A 17236-nucleotide genomic window follows, 5' to 3' on the forward strand; every position below is an offset into this window, starting at 1 on the left:
CAGTAATAAGTGCTGCCAATGAACTTAAGAGTTTGCCAGAAGGTGCCCTGGAGATTTGTCAGGCTCTCTCAAGATTACTGACCCAACAGCAACGATCCCGTACATCGTTGTCTTGGAAGGAACAGTGAAGCTCAGGATGTCCCTGCACATCCTAGGCAGGCAACAGATGCGAGCATCCGACCCAATTTTAAACAGGGGAAAGCAGATCTAGGACCTCTGCAGTTTTAACAAGCCCTTTAGGCTTCTGGGCTGAAGCGCCCGTTGACAAAATACTGCAGGACGATTTCTGTTGTGTTTAATGCAGATTTTATGCAATTAAGCACAAAAAAGAAGTATTGGGAAAAATACTAAAAAAACCCAGTGGCATTTGGTGCAAGTAATCCTGAGTTAAATACATGCATTTGAGAAAATCTGCGCAAATCCACAAGAAAGAATTAGTAAATTTACTAAGATCACAATGTGGCTTGAAAAAGCAATTTAACAGCAAGTATCAGATCCACAGACCTGAACATACTTTGAAATATTTCCACCTCTAAACACTACGAAAATAACAACCGCTATTGCAGAGGAAACAGTCACCACCTATTTTCTCTCTTATGAATGCAAACGCTATTGATTTGTTTTGACAAAGAGAGTAGCTGAAGTACTCGATAGTTTATTTCATGATTGAAATAACAACCAATGCAGGAAGATTTTGAAAAATCAGCCACCTGCAATATCACAAACTAGGACTCCTTTTCATTTTAAACGCGAAGCACCAGTGCCACAACCTTTTCTTACTTTCTTCTGCAAAGGGAGGCAATTGCTTCACACTGGGAAATGAATCCTTGCTTACTCAGTTGCTAACAAGCAGCAGAGCTCCAGCTTCAAATCAATAGTTAAAAGCACCTTCCTCAAATCAGTTAAATGCACACATAAATGTGGTGGATGCCTAGAAACCGGAGTGTTTGTTGCTGTGGGGCAACAGATGCCACAACGAAGTCGTGCTCTGAGAGACGATGCTGGGCTCAGGATAACTCAGTGCCTTCCGCACACGGTGAGAAATCTGAGCTAAGCTGGGGACAGCACGGGCAGCGCAGCTCCACAAGGGCTTTTAGGAGATACCAGACACCCTCCGGGCTTGGTGCTCTGAGCTCTGGGGCGATGCAGATGTCTGTGACCAGCCCTGGCTGCCGGCAACGTGAGAGGTAAGTGTGTAAGCGCTGGGCACGGCAGGGAAACATGGATGCTCTTTCCAGTCCTACCCCTACAGCTCTTTTACTGATGGGAATAGGGATCTCCCTCACAGCCCGAGCAGTTCTTTCCCAGCTGAGAATTCCCTCGCGCTGCAGAAACAGGAGCCTCAAGTGATGTAACCACAGAGGTCTCACCATCCTGGCACTAAAACAATGTGGCAGCGTGGGACAGCCTCTGGTTCCCCGTCTGTTCTTCATGCAGCAAGGAGAATCTGCCATCTCTAATCGAATTATTTTCAGCTGTGTCATATAACAAAGGTAACATCATCACAAAGAGGTATCGGGGCAAATCATTAGGCATTTCATCTGTCTGACCAAACATTTTCCTTTCCTGTCTAACGGAAGGATGATCTGACGCTCCTAGAACACGCTGGCTGCAAAGCTGCCCTTCATATTAAACAGAACATGTAATATTTTTCAACTGCCTTCCCTATTCTGGGACTTGCTCAATTTTCCTCTACAAGTCAGAATAAATTTTCCAGGCTTGCTGATTTTGCAGTCTATGAGGACAGCTTGCATTTATGCAACATGCACCATTTACTCGGACTATTTGGAGCGGCGTTCAGAGATGCTTACGAGTGACAGTAATAACAAACAGCCCCAAGGTGGGTTAAGGCACTTCTGATCAAACATACCACCTTTCTCCAGATGCAAGTGGCTAAGAAGGCAACTACTGTGGAATGGGTTAAATGCCTATTTTAAGATCAAACACGTAGCAGCACTTAAATTACTTGAAATAATTTAAAGAGTGTATTAAAAACCCTTCGAGTGACTTATTTCGAGCTAATTGGTAACACTAATCTGATGCCTGGGTTGAGTGGCACATTTGGTTTCTACTGCTCTTTTCTGAGTCTTCCACTTCTTTTCTTTGCTTTTGGCAGTCCCCCACAATAACTGGAGCTCGGCGGGTATGCCCTCTGCAGCACACGTTGCAAGCCAGGCAACATATAATAAATATATACCATCCTATTCAAATGTTCTCCACTGGCCGTATTATCTTTCTCAAACAGGACGAAGGGGTTCAGGAAACCTGGTGAGGTTAGCAGGGAACCGCGCACGCCAAAACATAACGTTGAAAGTGGATCCGTTACCTTTCTAGCCTCTGCATGGTCATGGCTAGCGTTTTGTTCAGTTCCTCTATCATGCGGCAGCCCGAAGGGTGGATGGGCAACGTGCTGGACCCCGAAGGCAGGTGCTGGCTGTGGGCGCCGTACTGGAGCTGGTGCTGGTGAGCTGCTAACTGGGATGGCAGGACAGTGTGATGGTGCTGGGTCAAAGGCTGCTGGGAGCTCTTCTGCGTGGAATAGGATGAGAGAGAGAGGTCCGGCCCCCCTAAAGGCATGCAAATCATGACTTTCTTTGGAGGTAGTGGAGGTGACAGTTTAACTGGCAAACAAGGCAGTTTCACAGGGGCGCCAGGATCTAAAACAGAAGAAAGAGAGGCCCTGGGGTTAATTTTCATGCCAGTAAAGATCGAGCAGGTAGTAGGCTGCTATCATAGAATGGCCTAGGCTGGAAGGGACCTCAGAGATCATCTAGTCCAACCTCCCTGTTTTGGGCAGGGACGCCACCTCTCGACTAGACCTGGCAACACATGGGGACCAAGCGGGAATCGAACCCGCGACCTCGGTGTTGGTCCTTGTTGCCAGCACCGCGCTCAAACCACTGAGCTAAGGTCAATAGTCAACACAGGAGCATTCACCCCCTCCCTGCTGCGACAGACAACTCCGCGTGGTCTTCAGAAAAACCACTGTTGTTCTGTAGCACTTCCGAGTCTTGCAAAAATCCCCAAACATCCCAAGGCTGTGCATCCCCCTTAATAAACACGTTAAGCAATGCTTAACGAGGTTTGTGGCACGCTTTGATGCTTTAAAGCCCTAATCCTCCAAAAGAGCCTTGTGAGCTAAGGCACAGAAATAAGGGGACAGCGATTTGGTGCCTGAACTGACCAGCATCGCCGCTGGAGCGAAAGCTCCGGGATTCCTGATCCTCCTCAGCCACTGCAGTGCAATTATTACAAGTCACATTCCTTACAGCTGCGTAACGTGCAAAGCATCTGGTGTTAAAAATTGCATTACAGGGCAAGAGAGAAAAGAAATAGGGCTTGAATACTAAAGAGGAGCGGTGGGGAAAAACAAAGGGTACAAGAGGAGAAAATGATAAAGGGCAGACGATCGTTGGGGTGAACGTCTTCTTTTACAGAAGTCTTGGCAGGCACTTTCGCTGGACTCATGCACTGAATTCCAACCTTTTTAACTCAAGGCATGTGCCCTGAATCACAAAGGTGACCTGCCAGCCACAGACTCGATTGCAGGATGGAGATTCCTGGAGTTGCACCGTGAATTGTTTTCAGAAGGGAGAGGAAGCAATGGGAGGGCTTGTAGTTGCCAAGATGTAGGGGTGGGAAAGGGTCACAATGCATGCTAAGAGCAAAAAAGGAGAGCAAATATATGCTGTGAGCTGCAACTGGGAGTCTGCATTTAGGAGGAAGGCCAGGCCCTCTCCAGCCTGGAATACCACAGGTATTTGGCTCTACAACAGAGCTCTGTGTTAGTATTGCCTGTACTAGTACCTGTAACTACTAGCCAAGGTTGACACTAGGACTTCCAAGCACTAACACTTCCTGAAAAACGATTATGAAAAAGATTAAGAAAAAGAATGAGAAAAGGCCACGTGTGGAGCCAAGCTCAGATCTGACACCAGACATTTTTAATGGCTAGTCGCAGCTTCATTGCGTCTAGTGGTTTTACTATGCTGAGAACAACATGCTGACAGCAAGTCTTCCCTTTCTTCAAAGGGCTTACAGGCTAAAGACATAGGAGAAGCAGCAAAAGGAGTGCCGAGATAAAATAGAGGCATGGGGAGAAAGCACGCTTTCCATTCAGAGTGAAAGAGTTACAGAGAGCGGAACTCAAGTCTTTTGGCCTTCAGTGCGGTATCATATCCACTTGACACGTCTCTTGAAGGCAAAAGTTCTTCTGATGGCTCCATCAAGGCTGAAACCTAACTTGTGGCATTGCCAAACCACAGGGCACTGCCCTCTCCTCTAAAGCAGATTGCCTTCTGTACAGTAGGAAAAAACCATACTGTCATGATTTTCTGTTCCAGCGCAGGAGGGTCTCCAAGTTACTCAATTTTTCTTACACACACGTTATCTGTGTGCATTTCCACTTTGTATCCTGCATAAAAGAACGTAACTCTTCAATAAAAGGTAAATAACAGGAAAAAAAAAGAGTAGAATATATAGAGAAAAAGACTCCTATGGGATTTCTAGTAACAAAGTGTTTTCATACATTTGTGCTCCAGGCAATTTCACTTCTGGAGCTGGTCCTGAATTACAAAGACTGCACCGAGATCTGTACTTTCATTTTGAAAGGTGCAGCTTTGACTGTTAATTTTAGCTCTTTTTGCTCTGTGTCTCAATTAAAATCTTCAGGTGATGGTTCCTGTACCTGGATGTCCCACCCCTCTGTGTACAATGCAGGGGAGTCATCCTTAAAAGTGAATTCAAAGAGATCCCAACCGCAGGCATCTCGCTTCTGGCAACAGAATAACTGGAAGCATCCACGGGGTTTGCTGCCTTCTGTGATCCTAAAGATCAGAGCGATGTTGCATGGAGGGAGTGAGCATAATGTGCCAAATGGTCCAGGTATAAAGCAATCCTTCCATCCTAAAACACATATTTTCCCTCCTCATGCAAGCACTCATCTGGTCGAATTGTGACAGAGGCACTGCAGCTTTGGAGCTGCACGGGAGAACGAGTCTAACTTAATTACCCGAACTATCTGCACGCTCCATCACGAATCAGATGTGCATACTCTGGCTTCCACTTTTCACAACAAAGATACGGACCTTTAGTTTCCGCTTAAGTGTAAAGAAAGCCTTCGCACTGATATGCTTTCAGGAGGATCAGCGCCGGGTGACCCCACTGGGCACCTGCCAAAAATCTTGTCCATTATTTTTAATGCTAAGGATTTATTCGGACAGGCTGTATTTCACCCAAGTCCTTGAGCCTTTCTGAATAGGCCCTTACACCCAAGTACAGCCTTGAAAATGAACCAGAGGCACTAAATCTACTCATCTGCCCTTCACCTTCGTAAGAATTCTACTTGTCTGTTTAAAGAAAAAAACAAACAAACATCTAGAAGGAGAACGACTGCAATGGGAGAAGAGTTCTATCCATTCGCTCAGAAATGTACCAGTGTATCATCACTGACTTATTAACAGAGACTCGTATGCCAAGTTTTACTGTGCGGTTGGATCGACGTGCTCAACAAACGGGGACTTGCTCAAAGCCATGGGCTCCAGTGGGAAATTGCGCTACCGTCACCTGGAGTAAACGAGGGAACTACTTGTCCCTGCCCGTAGGGGTGAGATGACTGCTTTTTACAGTTCCGTCCTTTGTTTGGTTTAATTTCACAACGTATGTGATCTATGAACCAGAGGTGGAAACAGTTATTATCTCCAGCATGGAATATCCTTCAGCCATGGACATCTGTAGATGAGTAAGAAGCTGGACAGTGGAAATACGAATAAGGAATCTGTGATAAGGGTCTTCTCTATGGAACATTTACCGGAGTCTTTAATCACTGCACAAAGCACTCGTGGCAGAAGAGAAGCAAACTGTGCGAAGCCAGGTGTGCAAGTCTGATTAATCTTTTTTGGCTGAGGTTCTTGAGGCTCAAGAGAATAACGAGCAATTTTGCAAGATGTTGGTTCCCAGCAGGGTAGTGACCACTCAGCATTGTGCATGGTTAAGTGACAACTGTGCCAGAATGGATGAAAGAGATGTTAGGCATAGAAACCTTCTTACTGCTGATGACAAAAAATTATTTAAAAGACAGTTGCGGGTGCCGCAATATTTGCCGCACGTCAGGTCAGCCCATACCTTTTCCATACGGATTTTTTTGCTAGTACCTAGAGTCGCTGCGTTTCCTCTTGGGTTTTTCAGGAGACAGGTAAATGCATTTTCATTTGCTGCACGGCAGGTCTGCCCACATACAGTTCTTCCAAAGTGGTTGTGGCACACTGAAGTCGTACACTAACTACACTAAATCTGATGCTTCCCAGCCACTTGAACACAACCAAAGTCATCATCACATGTTGCAGATAGACTCCTAGGAAGTCCTGGATGTAAAGTGGCAAATATTGCTCCAGCAGGGCTGCTAGAAAAGGGTAAGTCCTGCCTGACCGACCTCGTGGCTTTCTACAACGGAACGACTACATCAGCGGACATGGGAGGAGCAGTGGATGCCATCTATCCGGACTTTGACACAACATCCTTCTCCGTAAATTGGAGAAATAAGGATCTAGATTACTGTGCCAAGCTTAGGACTCTGCAGGAAAGACATGAGAAACCCAGAATGGGTTGAGCAGAAGGCCATGGCAGTCAGTGAGGGCAGGAGGACCTGATCCACAAGGAGAAGCTGAAGGACTGGGGTTGTTTGGCTTGGTCGGCAAGCTTGTGGGGGGAGTATCTAACAGGAGTCCTCCAGTGCCTGAGAGCAGGTTATCAATAAGGTGCAGCGAGGCTCTTCACACTGGTGCATGGTGGGAGGAGGAGAGATAGCGAGCAAAAACTGAAACAAAAGAGGTTCAAGACTGGATTAGGAGAAAAAGGTTCAAGTGCTGTCCTAAATGCCTGGGTTCTGCACGTGGACACTGGAGAATTAAACCTATGAAGGAAATTCCATCTATGCATGTCACCTAATAATAACCATATCTGAAAACCAGGAGAGAGCTCACCAGGAGGTGACTGGTCAACAGCAAATGCCAAGCAGTGAAACCAACTAAGCATCATGTTTTTCTGCTCTTTTCTGGGTGATCCTTATCGAGGGAAAAAGCCAATCTTTGTCTTGGCAAAGGCAGGTAGATGTTTGAGATGGTTTGGAGACTCCTTTCAGAGGTGAGGAATGTTTCTTTTCTGTTTCTAAAACCTGTATTAATTCTTTTGCCAAACCATGGAAGTCAGTCTTCATGCCTTTATTGGAGAACTTGGGAAGAAGTTCGCAGCAAGAAGGTGCTCAGACTCAAAGGAAGCTCTTCTTTCTTTAAATTTTGTATTTAAAGTATTTCTTACTTATTTTTTTCCCTGCTGATCACTCCTTTAGTTATTTTATATTATGCTTGTATAAAATATGCTTCTATTAATTACACATATATATTTATCTTAAGACAGAATTTAAGAGCACTTCTGCATTTTCAAATGTCTACCTGAATGTTTCCCAAGACCACATTTCACCTTGTAGTCTTCTGGAACAGACCTACCAGACCATTAAACCACTGTTACTCTCCATTAGCCATGCCCAGTGAGTCTCAATTTGTCCTTCAACCTTCACACAAAATATTCGTAGAAAAACGGGAACATAACAAGAACAGAAAAGTTTTTGCCTTGAACGCCAGAATTCAGATTTTACATGTTTTCTCACACACAAGCTAAGGATGTCTCTGGAGTAATTAGCAAAAGAATAGCATTAATTCTGCTTCTCACTGAGGAGAGTGCTTCATTTAGGATTGATTGCTCATTTCCAAAGATTATACATGGCTAAAATAATTACCAGTGGGGAACAAAAGGCGCTGAACAACACGTATTTCCTTTAGACCACCAAGGTAAGCCGACTCTTAAGAATAAGTTTAATACTTTTATTTACAAGTTTTGTGTAAATGAGGCTTTCAGTTGCACCAGGAATAAATGTCAATTAAATTGGGGCCTTATGACTTCATCTGAATCTCTGTCCTTTCTCCCGGAGGGTTCTACATATGCACATACAAGAGTTTATTTAGGACAGGATCAGAGCCCAGCAAAGGCCACCACAAAGTAAGAGAAGTCACAGTTCTGCTTCACCTTCATTGGAAAGTTGTCACCATTAAGTGACTTATGCTGATAGCTTGAGCCTGATCCTACTTCACACAAAAAAAGAAGCACCAGAAGCCTTCACCTTCAATTCTTCTGCTACCTCTTACAAAAGAAAGGCTTATGAATGGAGGACGTTTAGTACCTGAGTTTTTTCCTATGCTTTTGCTATTTTATTTTATTTTTTTCATTTCTCCCCTGTTGGGCTCATTTCTGAGCAGCTTCTTGTAATTGGGACAGTGTTATGGGAGATCATAGGAAGCTGGTTTTGTCCTCACCTGAAGCCATTAATACGCTGCCTGGCTTTGCAGGCTGCAGAACTGCCCATTCAGTTTGTAACATAAAGCAAAATATTAACCATTACGCATAGATTTTGGCAGGCAAGAAAGCAGAGTTTTCACATAAAATGAACAAAACCATACAGAACAAAAACGTGTCGTCGAGCCAAACAGAAACATAAAAGACCACGTAGAGATGTGAGAGGAAACCAGAACACGCTTTTTCCTAACAAGCTCTTTCCTGATATAGATCTTCTCCCAAATAAAATGGATATTAACTGTCAAAAAAAAAAATTAAAAATCTAGAATATATTAACGCTGGCTGAGCATTTCTCACATCAGTCCTGAAAAGCTCAGGGCAATTTTAACAGGAGAGCGACTCAGTGAGAAGACCAGTAGCTGCCCCAGCACGGAGACGCACCACATCTCACCTTCAACTCGGGATTCCAAGGGGCAATTACGAGCAGACCACTCGAAAGGTGCAAGCAAGCATTTAGGGAACCTTTTACGGTCTGTGTAAATATGGTCATCCTTTGCTTCAGTGGCCTAAGCGAGGGACTGGAGAGAGGAGACGCATTGATGCTCCTGCCACGTGTACCCAGAGCTTTGAATCCCCAAAAGCCAGGTGAAAACTCTTGGAACACAAAAGAAGGAGCCTGTATGCTCTACTGGTGCAGCTGCCACGCAGCGAGAGGTGAAAATCCTGCTCGTGGGCAACTGGAGGACTCGCCAGCGAGAGGGGAGCTGCCAGAGCAGGGCTGGGAAGGGGGAGCAGTTGGGCAGGCAGGAGTGAGCAGCGGAGGAAAACGGCAAGAAGCCGTGGGACAGAATAGCCCGTGTAAGGGTCGAGAGGCCAAGGAAAAGACAAACCCATGGAAAGACACAGGGTGCGTGCACAGGGGAACCTGCCCAGCTGGCAGGCGAGGGGGGAGAAGGAACCAAGGGCAAAAGAGGAAAGAGAAACTCTCCCTTCTCCCCTCAGCTCTTGGCCTTTCTCTCATTAAAGGCATTTAAGGTGTTTTCCTGATACTTCTCCCTTTCCTGTCAGAGCACATCCTGCAATTTCTGTGGTGATGGTTACACCTTGATGAGTAAGAGTGAGGAGGGGTTAGGAAACACTCTTTGGTAATTACAGCTGAGAGAGGAAGCGCCCTGAGGCAACCTCCCCGAAGTTCTAGCTTGGAAAATGCATCCCTGCCCCTAGGTACAACACAGATACACAACCCGTACAACACGTGCGAGCAGTGCTACAGAAGGAGGGAGGACAAGGGGCTGCAAGGGCACTTCTTTACTCTAAGGGTGGTGCTGGGGGTCCAGGAACACCTACTTACCAGTTAAGTGGCTGGCAATCCTGGCAATGGGTTTAGGAGGCAGGGCGGGGGGCTGTTTGAGGAGGGACAACTGTTTCACTGGGGTGTCCTCATGGTCTCCAGGGAAAGCGGCAGATTTTTTGGGGGGAAGTAGCAGGACTGGCTTAGCTGTAGGCTCTTGGGACAGGAGGACGCCGGATTCATTGGATGTGGGGCTCTCTTCGGACACTGGAGGACACAACCACATCATAGACGCAAACAACGTTACGAGCAAAGCAGCCGCGGTTCGGACAAGAAAAGCAGCACAGCAACGCAGGTTAAGAGAGACTAATAGATTTCACTCCAACGTCAGAGAACACAGAGAGGAGGAGAGAAAGGAAGAGAGGAGAAGAGAAAGAAAAGGAGCAACACACAACTACACGACAGCCAAATCCCCCGTTACCTTTGAGAGAAGGCAGCTCTCTTATGCCAGGCTAGGACGTATTCCCACCTCTTGACTTAAAAGTGTCACATCTCAGATGGCCTGTCACCACAGCTCGCTCAGGACCAGACACGTTAGCAGGTGGTCTCTAAACTTACCCTACAAATGCAAAAAGCACCTCACGGGGCCTACTCCATCCCAAAGAGGCTGCGTAGCTGTGCAGGATTGCGGATGAACAATTCTACCAGACGTTTCTCCGTCTACAAAGCTCAGCATTAAGAGGAGCTAACCCAGATGTACAGCATTGCTGTCCCTCTGCATGGGCTGGGGAAGAAGGGCAGGGCAGCCTCGGGTTTAAAAATGTCACCTTTCTGCTCTAGGGCTCATCAGCACAGGCCAGATGTAGCCAGTGAGTTAAAAATCTACTCTTCAAGGTTCACAAAGTTCAGGGACTTTGCCTCCACACACAAAGAGGTCACTTGTGTAGAAGCAGGGGTTACTGCTACGCCAAGTCAGCCAAAACGTGTCACAGAGCACCCGGTGACAATCTGTTTGCCACCACCTCCTCCTCCACCAGAAGACCTTTGTCTTTGCCACGGATTTCTCAGGGCTAGAGGCCAAACACTTGACGTTAAAAAACTTGTTTCAAACAGTTTAGAGTACCGACACCAGAATGTAAACAAGGTGTTACCTGTCCCGTCCATGATCTCTGTGGTTGGGAGCACCTCGTATGAGCAGGGCTCCCCAGGTGCTGGACCTGACTCCAGTTCTGCTAGGGCTGGCAGGGACACCTGGCTGGAGCTCAGCACTTGCCCGGAGCCCAGAGGCTGCCCGTTCTCCAAAGCTCCGTCTTCATTTGGTATGGAAAGCTCCCCATCTGTTCAGAGTTGGAGGAAAGCACAACAACAACAGAAGACGCATGAGTAAGATGCAGAAAGAATTTAAAATTAAACCTCCTGTCTCCGTTAGCTTGCTTGCAAGCCAGGAACCTGAACTGAGACCTTGTGTGTACGCGGAAGACGTGGGGATAAGGATCAAAACAATATGGTCTACATCTCAAAAACACAACTTGCGCAGAGCAAATCTGGGAGATGTCTGACTGCGGTGTTCTGTCCGCAACTGTCTGACAGCAGTCCACTCGCCTTAAAAGGGGTTGTCAAGATTTAGGAAAGACCTGTCAAACATCTCTGTTGATCTTTTGCCTCCCCTAGGATGGTCACTATGACCCGTGGTCTAAGCTGGACCGTTCCTGACCATCCTCCAGTCACGGAGCCACGCGACCCCATCCAGGGCCACAAAATCTGTATTCCCTCTGTCTCTGTTGAAGCTGGGAAGCCAGGAATGAGAAATGGGCTGGACCTGAAGTTATGGAGCTTTCTTCAAGAATATAGAGCGTATAATTTATAACATTTTAATAATAATGACAAGAAACATTTTCTTCCCTTACACCAAGTTTTCTGCTATAAGGGACACAAACAAAATCGCAGTATGTCCCTAATTTACACATAAAAACATTACAGCTCCCAGCATCAAGGTTTTAAGGAAGGGAGAGAGTAATTTCTATAGTTGCCTGGTGTATGGTCTGGATACTGGGGTACAGTGGATTCCGTTTACAAAGTCTGTTTCTGAAGTTATTAATAATATCTCCTCTGTCTGAGCAAAATTTCTGTAAGAGCAGCCGGCAGCTTCTTCCCTGTCAACCGCCACTTCACATTAAAAATAATAAAGAAGAGAAACGAGGGATCAGATCATTCTCTGTGGTGTCAACCCACCTGATTTTTATCTCGGAACTTGTTATGCACAGCGCTCTGGTACTTGCAGGCAAAGACTGTGTGGAGATCTCAATTACAGTTTTATGAAGGGAAGTGTTCAGCCCCTATGGTTATGAGTGGAAGACTGAAAGTATAATGGAATGTTACCTGTAAGGCTAAAAACCGGTATGCAAATAAATGGAGGGTCATTTTACCATGCATTTTACCATGCATTAACTCAGGATCTTAGGATCTGGTTCTCGTTTTTTGTTTTAGCCATATTACTGCTCAACATACGGAGCAGAGATGTACGTCATGCAAGGGAGTGCACATCTTCCCCTCACAGGGCTGAGGTGTGCGAATCGCTTCAGAAAACAATACTGAAAAGAGAAAAAAAACCCCAAAGTCTGACTGAAGCGGCAGGACAGGGCAATTAACAAGCCTGGAAGTATGGCAGTTGATAAATATTCAGAATTATGGTTCTGCCTTTTAAAGCTTCTCTACAGCAAGTGAAGATGGTCTCCTGCTTATTTTGGAATTAGTAGAAATACCAAGCTCTTGACTTTTTTTGCTTTTGCTGGAGGCTTTTTGAAGACCTAGAGAGCTATTAGGTACAGAGCCACATCATGCTGTTCTGAAACCTTGCAGAGCAATCGACGGAGCTGGCTGAAAGGTGGCAATATTAATCAAAACTGAAGGGTCTGGCCAATTGCTTGCAGCACAGCCTCCTTCTAACCACTGCGGCCGTTCGATACACCCCCCTGTTTATTTCCCTAGGCAGCAAAAATCAAACAACAGCTCAGCCAGTATTTAAGCTGCATGTTTTTCCACTTAGCTATTTGGGTGGAAATGCTGCGTATTCTGTGTTTGCTCTTTGACAAAACACACGCCTTCACACGTGTTTGGGCTAGCGGCTGCTCTTGTCTCACTTACCCCGTTTTAGGGAAGAGCATTAACTGTTTCTTGCACTGAGCAACCATTTCTCGAAAGAAAGAGAGTGATTGTGTCCAGCAATTTTCATTAATTCAGTGCAGGACTAAACTTGACCGTAACTGCGAGCAAACAGAAACCATGCACGATAAAACCAGTAGCCTTTATTTTTTTGGAAGGATGCCTACACATTTTTAAGGAAGGGGGATGCCTACTGCATCGCGCTGAGCACTTTGAAATCTTACGGCCTTAAGCGCACTTGGCACTTCTCAAGGGACACTCAGCACAATTTAAGGAGGCAGCATTCAAATGACACGCTGAAGGTTTATGATTGCGAGTAGAACATGAAATAGAATGTTAGCTTTTACTTTTCGTCATAATATCAAACAGGACAGCTCTCTGTAGTGACAGCATAACCTCTTTCCATTTCACCTCTGAATATCTTCATTTAGACTCTAAAACTTATCCTTGGATTTGACCAAACCAGACACGACGCAGAATCCTGACTGAAATACACCCCCTAAACCAGATCTCGCTTAGAGAAGAGCGACATGGGGAGCTGCTCAAGTACAGCAAAGAGATCAAAGATGCGGGTAAAACAATTTGCAGAGTGAAGAATATCTTGGTGCGAGCTAATCCTGGATCAGAGACGCGCTTGACAATCAGTTATAAAAGGCAAATCACGTATTATTTTTAAAGTACTAAGAGCTATTCTGGTTAGCTGACATGGAGATGAAAAGAATCCTGGTAATGTGATTATTACACATATATGGAGGAGCCAACTGCTCTTCAGGAAGCGCCATGCTTTCCTGCACTATCGTCGCCAAAGCAAGCAATCAGGACAGGCTCAGATTCATAAATTTCTCACTACAGGCAATCTCATCTGTGTTCAGATATAAAAAGTATCATAATATTACAAGTACCTTTAATTATTTGACTGGCACCACAGCATTCTAAAGACAGCTGCTTTTGGGACGGTTACACCGCCACGTGAAAATCAAAGCTGTTTATCTGTGCGTGGGAGCCACGGCACAGCAAAAATGTAAGTTCTTCTCAACGCTGTGGTAAGTTCGAAGTCGCAGGTGGAGGCTGTATTTTTAACCTCTCAGCACTGCTTGCCCACAAGCTCTTAGAACAGCAGGTGCCTCATCAGGTACTTCTACAACTTACCATTTTTCCAAAAGTATACAGCATTTGGAAAAAAAAAATAAAATTACAACCTTTGTCTATGTTTTCAGAAGACTCAAGTCACAGCATCCTGGAAGATGACAGGACCTGATCCGGTCACGAGTCTGTCCCTTGCCAGGAAAATGCTCTCTGCAGCTCGGCTTCACTTGACCAGCTTAAGTGTGGAGGTCACCAGGGTGATAAAAGCGTTTCTTGTTTCCCAAACACAGCAGCCAGGCTGCAGTGGCTCTCCCGTGCGGGAACACTGGGACTTACTGCACTTTTACTGACACGAAGACCTCTGAAAAGGCAGCAAACGGGTCAGAGCGTCATTTCAAACAGCAGGCGGACAATCTCTAAATGCTGTTTTTCTTCAGCACGGAAGACAGGACAAAACCAACACTAAGAACACTGGCAAGCGCCAGGATTTTTGGGTCGGCCCATCCATACTGAGTTTCCTTTGATCTGTGTGGACTTTTTTAAGGACGAAAAAGGCAGAATTGCTCACTGGCTGATTCTGTTTGCTTTATCCACCTCTCAGGAAAGGGAGACAAAGAGATGTAACGTTATGGCTGTACCTACTGTCTGTGCAAGACACCTCTTGGCATGGAAGGCTCTACCAGCACCACATAAAGCCTTCTGCTACAAACTGCCAAAGTCTGCTGTGTCTTCTTGAAGGACTCGAGCTCACCTAACAGGAATTACAAGGAAAATGAACCTTCCACCTAAGGTTCACAGTGAGACACAGTAGCCTTTATTAGAGTTACTCCCAGATTATTACACCACTGAAGGAAATACTGCTTTTTCTCTTGCCTTACTCATAGCCTTGTATTGTCAAAGCTACTCAGCCACTGCTACGGCTAGAAGTAGAACCTACTTCTAATAACTGTGGAAGTTTATAACTTCTATTGACTTCTGTTTTGTTAAAGACTTTTAGACTTTGAAATAACGAGGCTTTAAAGCACATGCATAAGCTCTACTGAATTTAAAAGGCAACTCTGGCACGTCTTTTGCTGTATTCATTCCCTTAGTCATTGACGAGGAAAGCAGCAAAGCAAATAAAAGCTGCAGTTAAAGATCGACACATACTAAATACATTTTGAATATGTGTGGCATAAAACAATGTGTTCATAAACCAGTGGCGCTCTGCATAAATAATATATTACCAACTCCACAAATTATTATCCTGAAAGAGGAATTATTATGTCTTCTGAGCCGTTTCAAGGGAATGCGAACTGTTCTGTGCTCGTTAGGGTCCAAAACCTCTAAATGTTTCCCTTTTCCACAACAGTTAATCGCAGAGTGACTCAATCAGACAACGATAACACATGCAGGCACGGACCTGCTCCACCTCCCTGCAGTCCAGGCGGCTCGCTGTGAGTTGCTGTGATTTTTATTTCTACTGCTTTACTTCTCTGATTAGGTTTCAGTTTTATTCGATAGGTAACTATCACACAGACCCACGTGGGCCAGCCCATGGTGAAATCGAAAGAGACGTTTGGAGGTTTTATTCTGCAATTCAGGAGTGTATTCCCAATTCCTCGTGTGACGATAATGTAATATCTGGCCGTAAAACTATATGGGATGGCATTTTAACATTGTGAAAAGAAGAACACTTACCTTTATCAAAAATTTCTTTCAGCACTCCTCGTTTTATAAGCTCCTCTCTGCTTTGCCTCATTGATATTTTTCGTTCCAAAGCTGTAAGCAAAGAAGAAAGGACGATATAAATAGAAAAGAAGGAAAATGCTTGTTTTAAAATGCGCTTGAGACAGTGCAAAAAACCCAAGAAGAGCTGTTTAATGGAGCCTTCTGCTTCCTTGAGGGGTGTCTACCCCCAAACCAGGTGTCAACGAGGGAAACTCCAGGAAAGCCACTGCAGTTTATCTGAACAGCCTGAGCTCGGAGGCCGTGGTCACTGGGGCGGCAAAACAACAGAGAGAAATTTCATGTTTGTTCAGCTCGGCAGTAATTAAACCCATGTTCCAATTAACCAAACCACCACAGAGGACGTGCGTTGAGGCGACGAGCTGTGAGCCAGCGAGCGAGGGGCTCCGGGAGCGAGTGGCAGGAGCGGCTTGTGCCTGCCAAAGAAAAGAGGCACCGTCGAGGGTGAATCGCTTCCGCCATATGCTCCCCACCCGGACCCGGCACGGGTGCACGCACAAACGAGCTGGGACTTCGCATCTCTGGTCTGCCCAAGGCAGGCTTAAAGGAATAAAAAAAAACCCCAAAAACCAAAAAAACCCAATCAAAAAAGGCTTCAAAACCCCCTCTTCATCCCCCAAAACACGAGGGTGTAACTTTTTCTGGCTGTATGCTTGGGGAATAAATTGCACTCGTACTGACACGCTGCACTTCTGAGCTGTCAGACGCTCACAGCTTACTACGAGTGAGGTCAGCTCTGCCTCACTCTTTTCCGCAGAATAAACCTAGGTTTCTTCATTTTTAAAAATAGTTTTGAACATGTATTCTTCAGGACTATACCAGGAGGTATAGTCCGTAGCTAATAAAAAACCCCAACCCTGAAGGCACCCTCTGCACTTCAGCATCGATCAGAATTAAAGGCGGGTCCCTTTGCTGAGGGGCAAAGACCCCACATCCGTTAGCCAGCCACAGGGTAGGGTTTTATTTCGGAGGCTGTTAACATAACCACAGTGTTTTCCAGGAGGGTCTTAGTCCCATTTGAAGAAGCTCTTTAAGGCACCTCATCGACTTTCACCAAAACGTTGATTGCTAAATCTCTTTTGAAAAGAAATACCCATCGATCAGACTCCAGAGTCACACTGCAGACTCCCCAGCTGAAGAAGCCTTCTTCTGGTACAACATTTAAAGCTTTTTTCTCTTCATCCTTAAGAATAGCCTCTCCAGAAAAAACAAACCCAACAGAATAAGCTAACTTCTGAGCTTTCCCCCAGCAAAGAAAGCGTCAAAACCCCGGCTGGGTTTAAAGAGCCATTTGGCAGCACCCAGCACCTCTTCTGACAGCTCTGAGTAAGTGCAATTTTCTCTCAGGGTAACAGCACTCAGTCTGTCTGAGCTTGCTCTTCACCAGGACGTCAAGCTGGGTGAGATGGGTAGCCAAGCAGCAGGTTCTGCAGGAAGGCACCGCTCACAAAACAACGGCGTCGGGGCAAACGCCGCTCCTGCCGAACTTTGCCATAAACAGCTACGTAACACATCCACGTTTTATGCACAAACGGGTTCACCATCTCAGCCTCCTGCCCGCTCGACAGCTGGCTAGGCAAGGCAGCAGCATCGCTATTGACTTCACGGCTAAAAAGTCCCACC

The 17236-nt window shown here is 45.7% G+C and overlaps 1 protein-coding gene across 1 annotated transcript in view; it reads right to left on the bottom strand.

The window, feature by feature from the left end:
- PHACTR1 (phosphatase and actin regulator 1) overlaps nt 1-15703 on the bottom strand; it is a gene marked incomplete at its 3' end in the record, with an annotated part of 21166 nt that extends 5463 nt beyond the window's left edge. Inside the window, exons 1-4 of the mRNA XM_009877841.1 lie at nt 15566-15703; nt 10789-10974; nt 9698-9904; nt 2327-2657 (exon numbers count right to left, since the gene is read on the bottom strand). Coding sequence (XP_009876143.1) covers nt 2327-2657; nt 9698-9904; nt 10789-10974; nt 15566-15626 — 785 coding nt within the window. The remainder of the gene's footprint in view (nt 1-2326; nt 2658-9697; nt 9905-10788; nt 10975-15565) is intronic.
- Between the last annotated feature and the right edge of the window lie 1533 nt (nt 15704-17236).

Source organism: Apaloderma vittatum, unplaced genomic scaffold (assembly GCF_000703405.1).
Source record: "Apaloderma vittatum isolate BGI_N311 unplaced genomic scaffold, ASM70340v1 scaffold35591, whole genome shotgun sequence".
NCBI lineage: Eukaryota > Metazoa > Chordata > Aves > Trogoniformes > Trogonidae > Apaloderma > Apaloderma vittatum.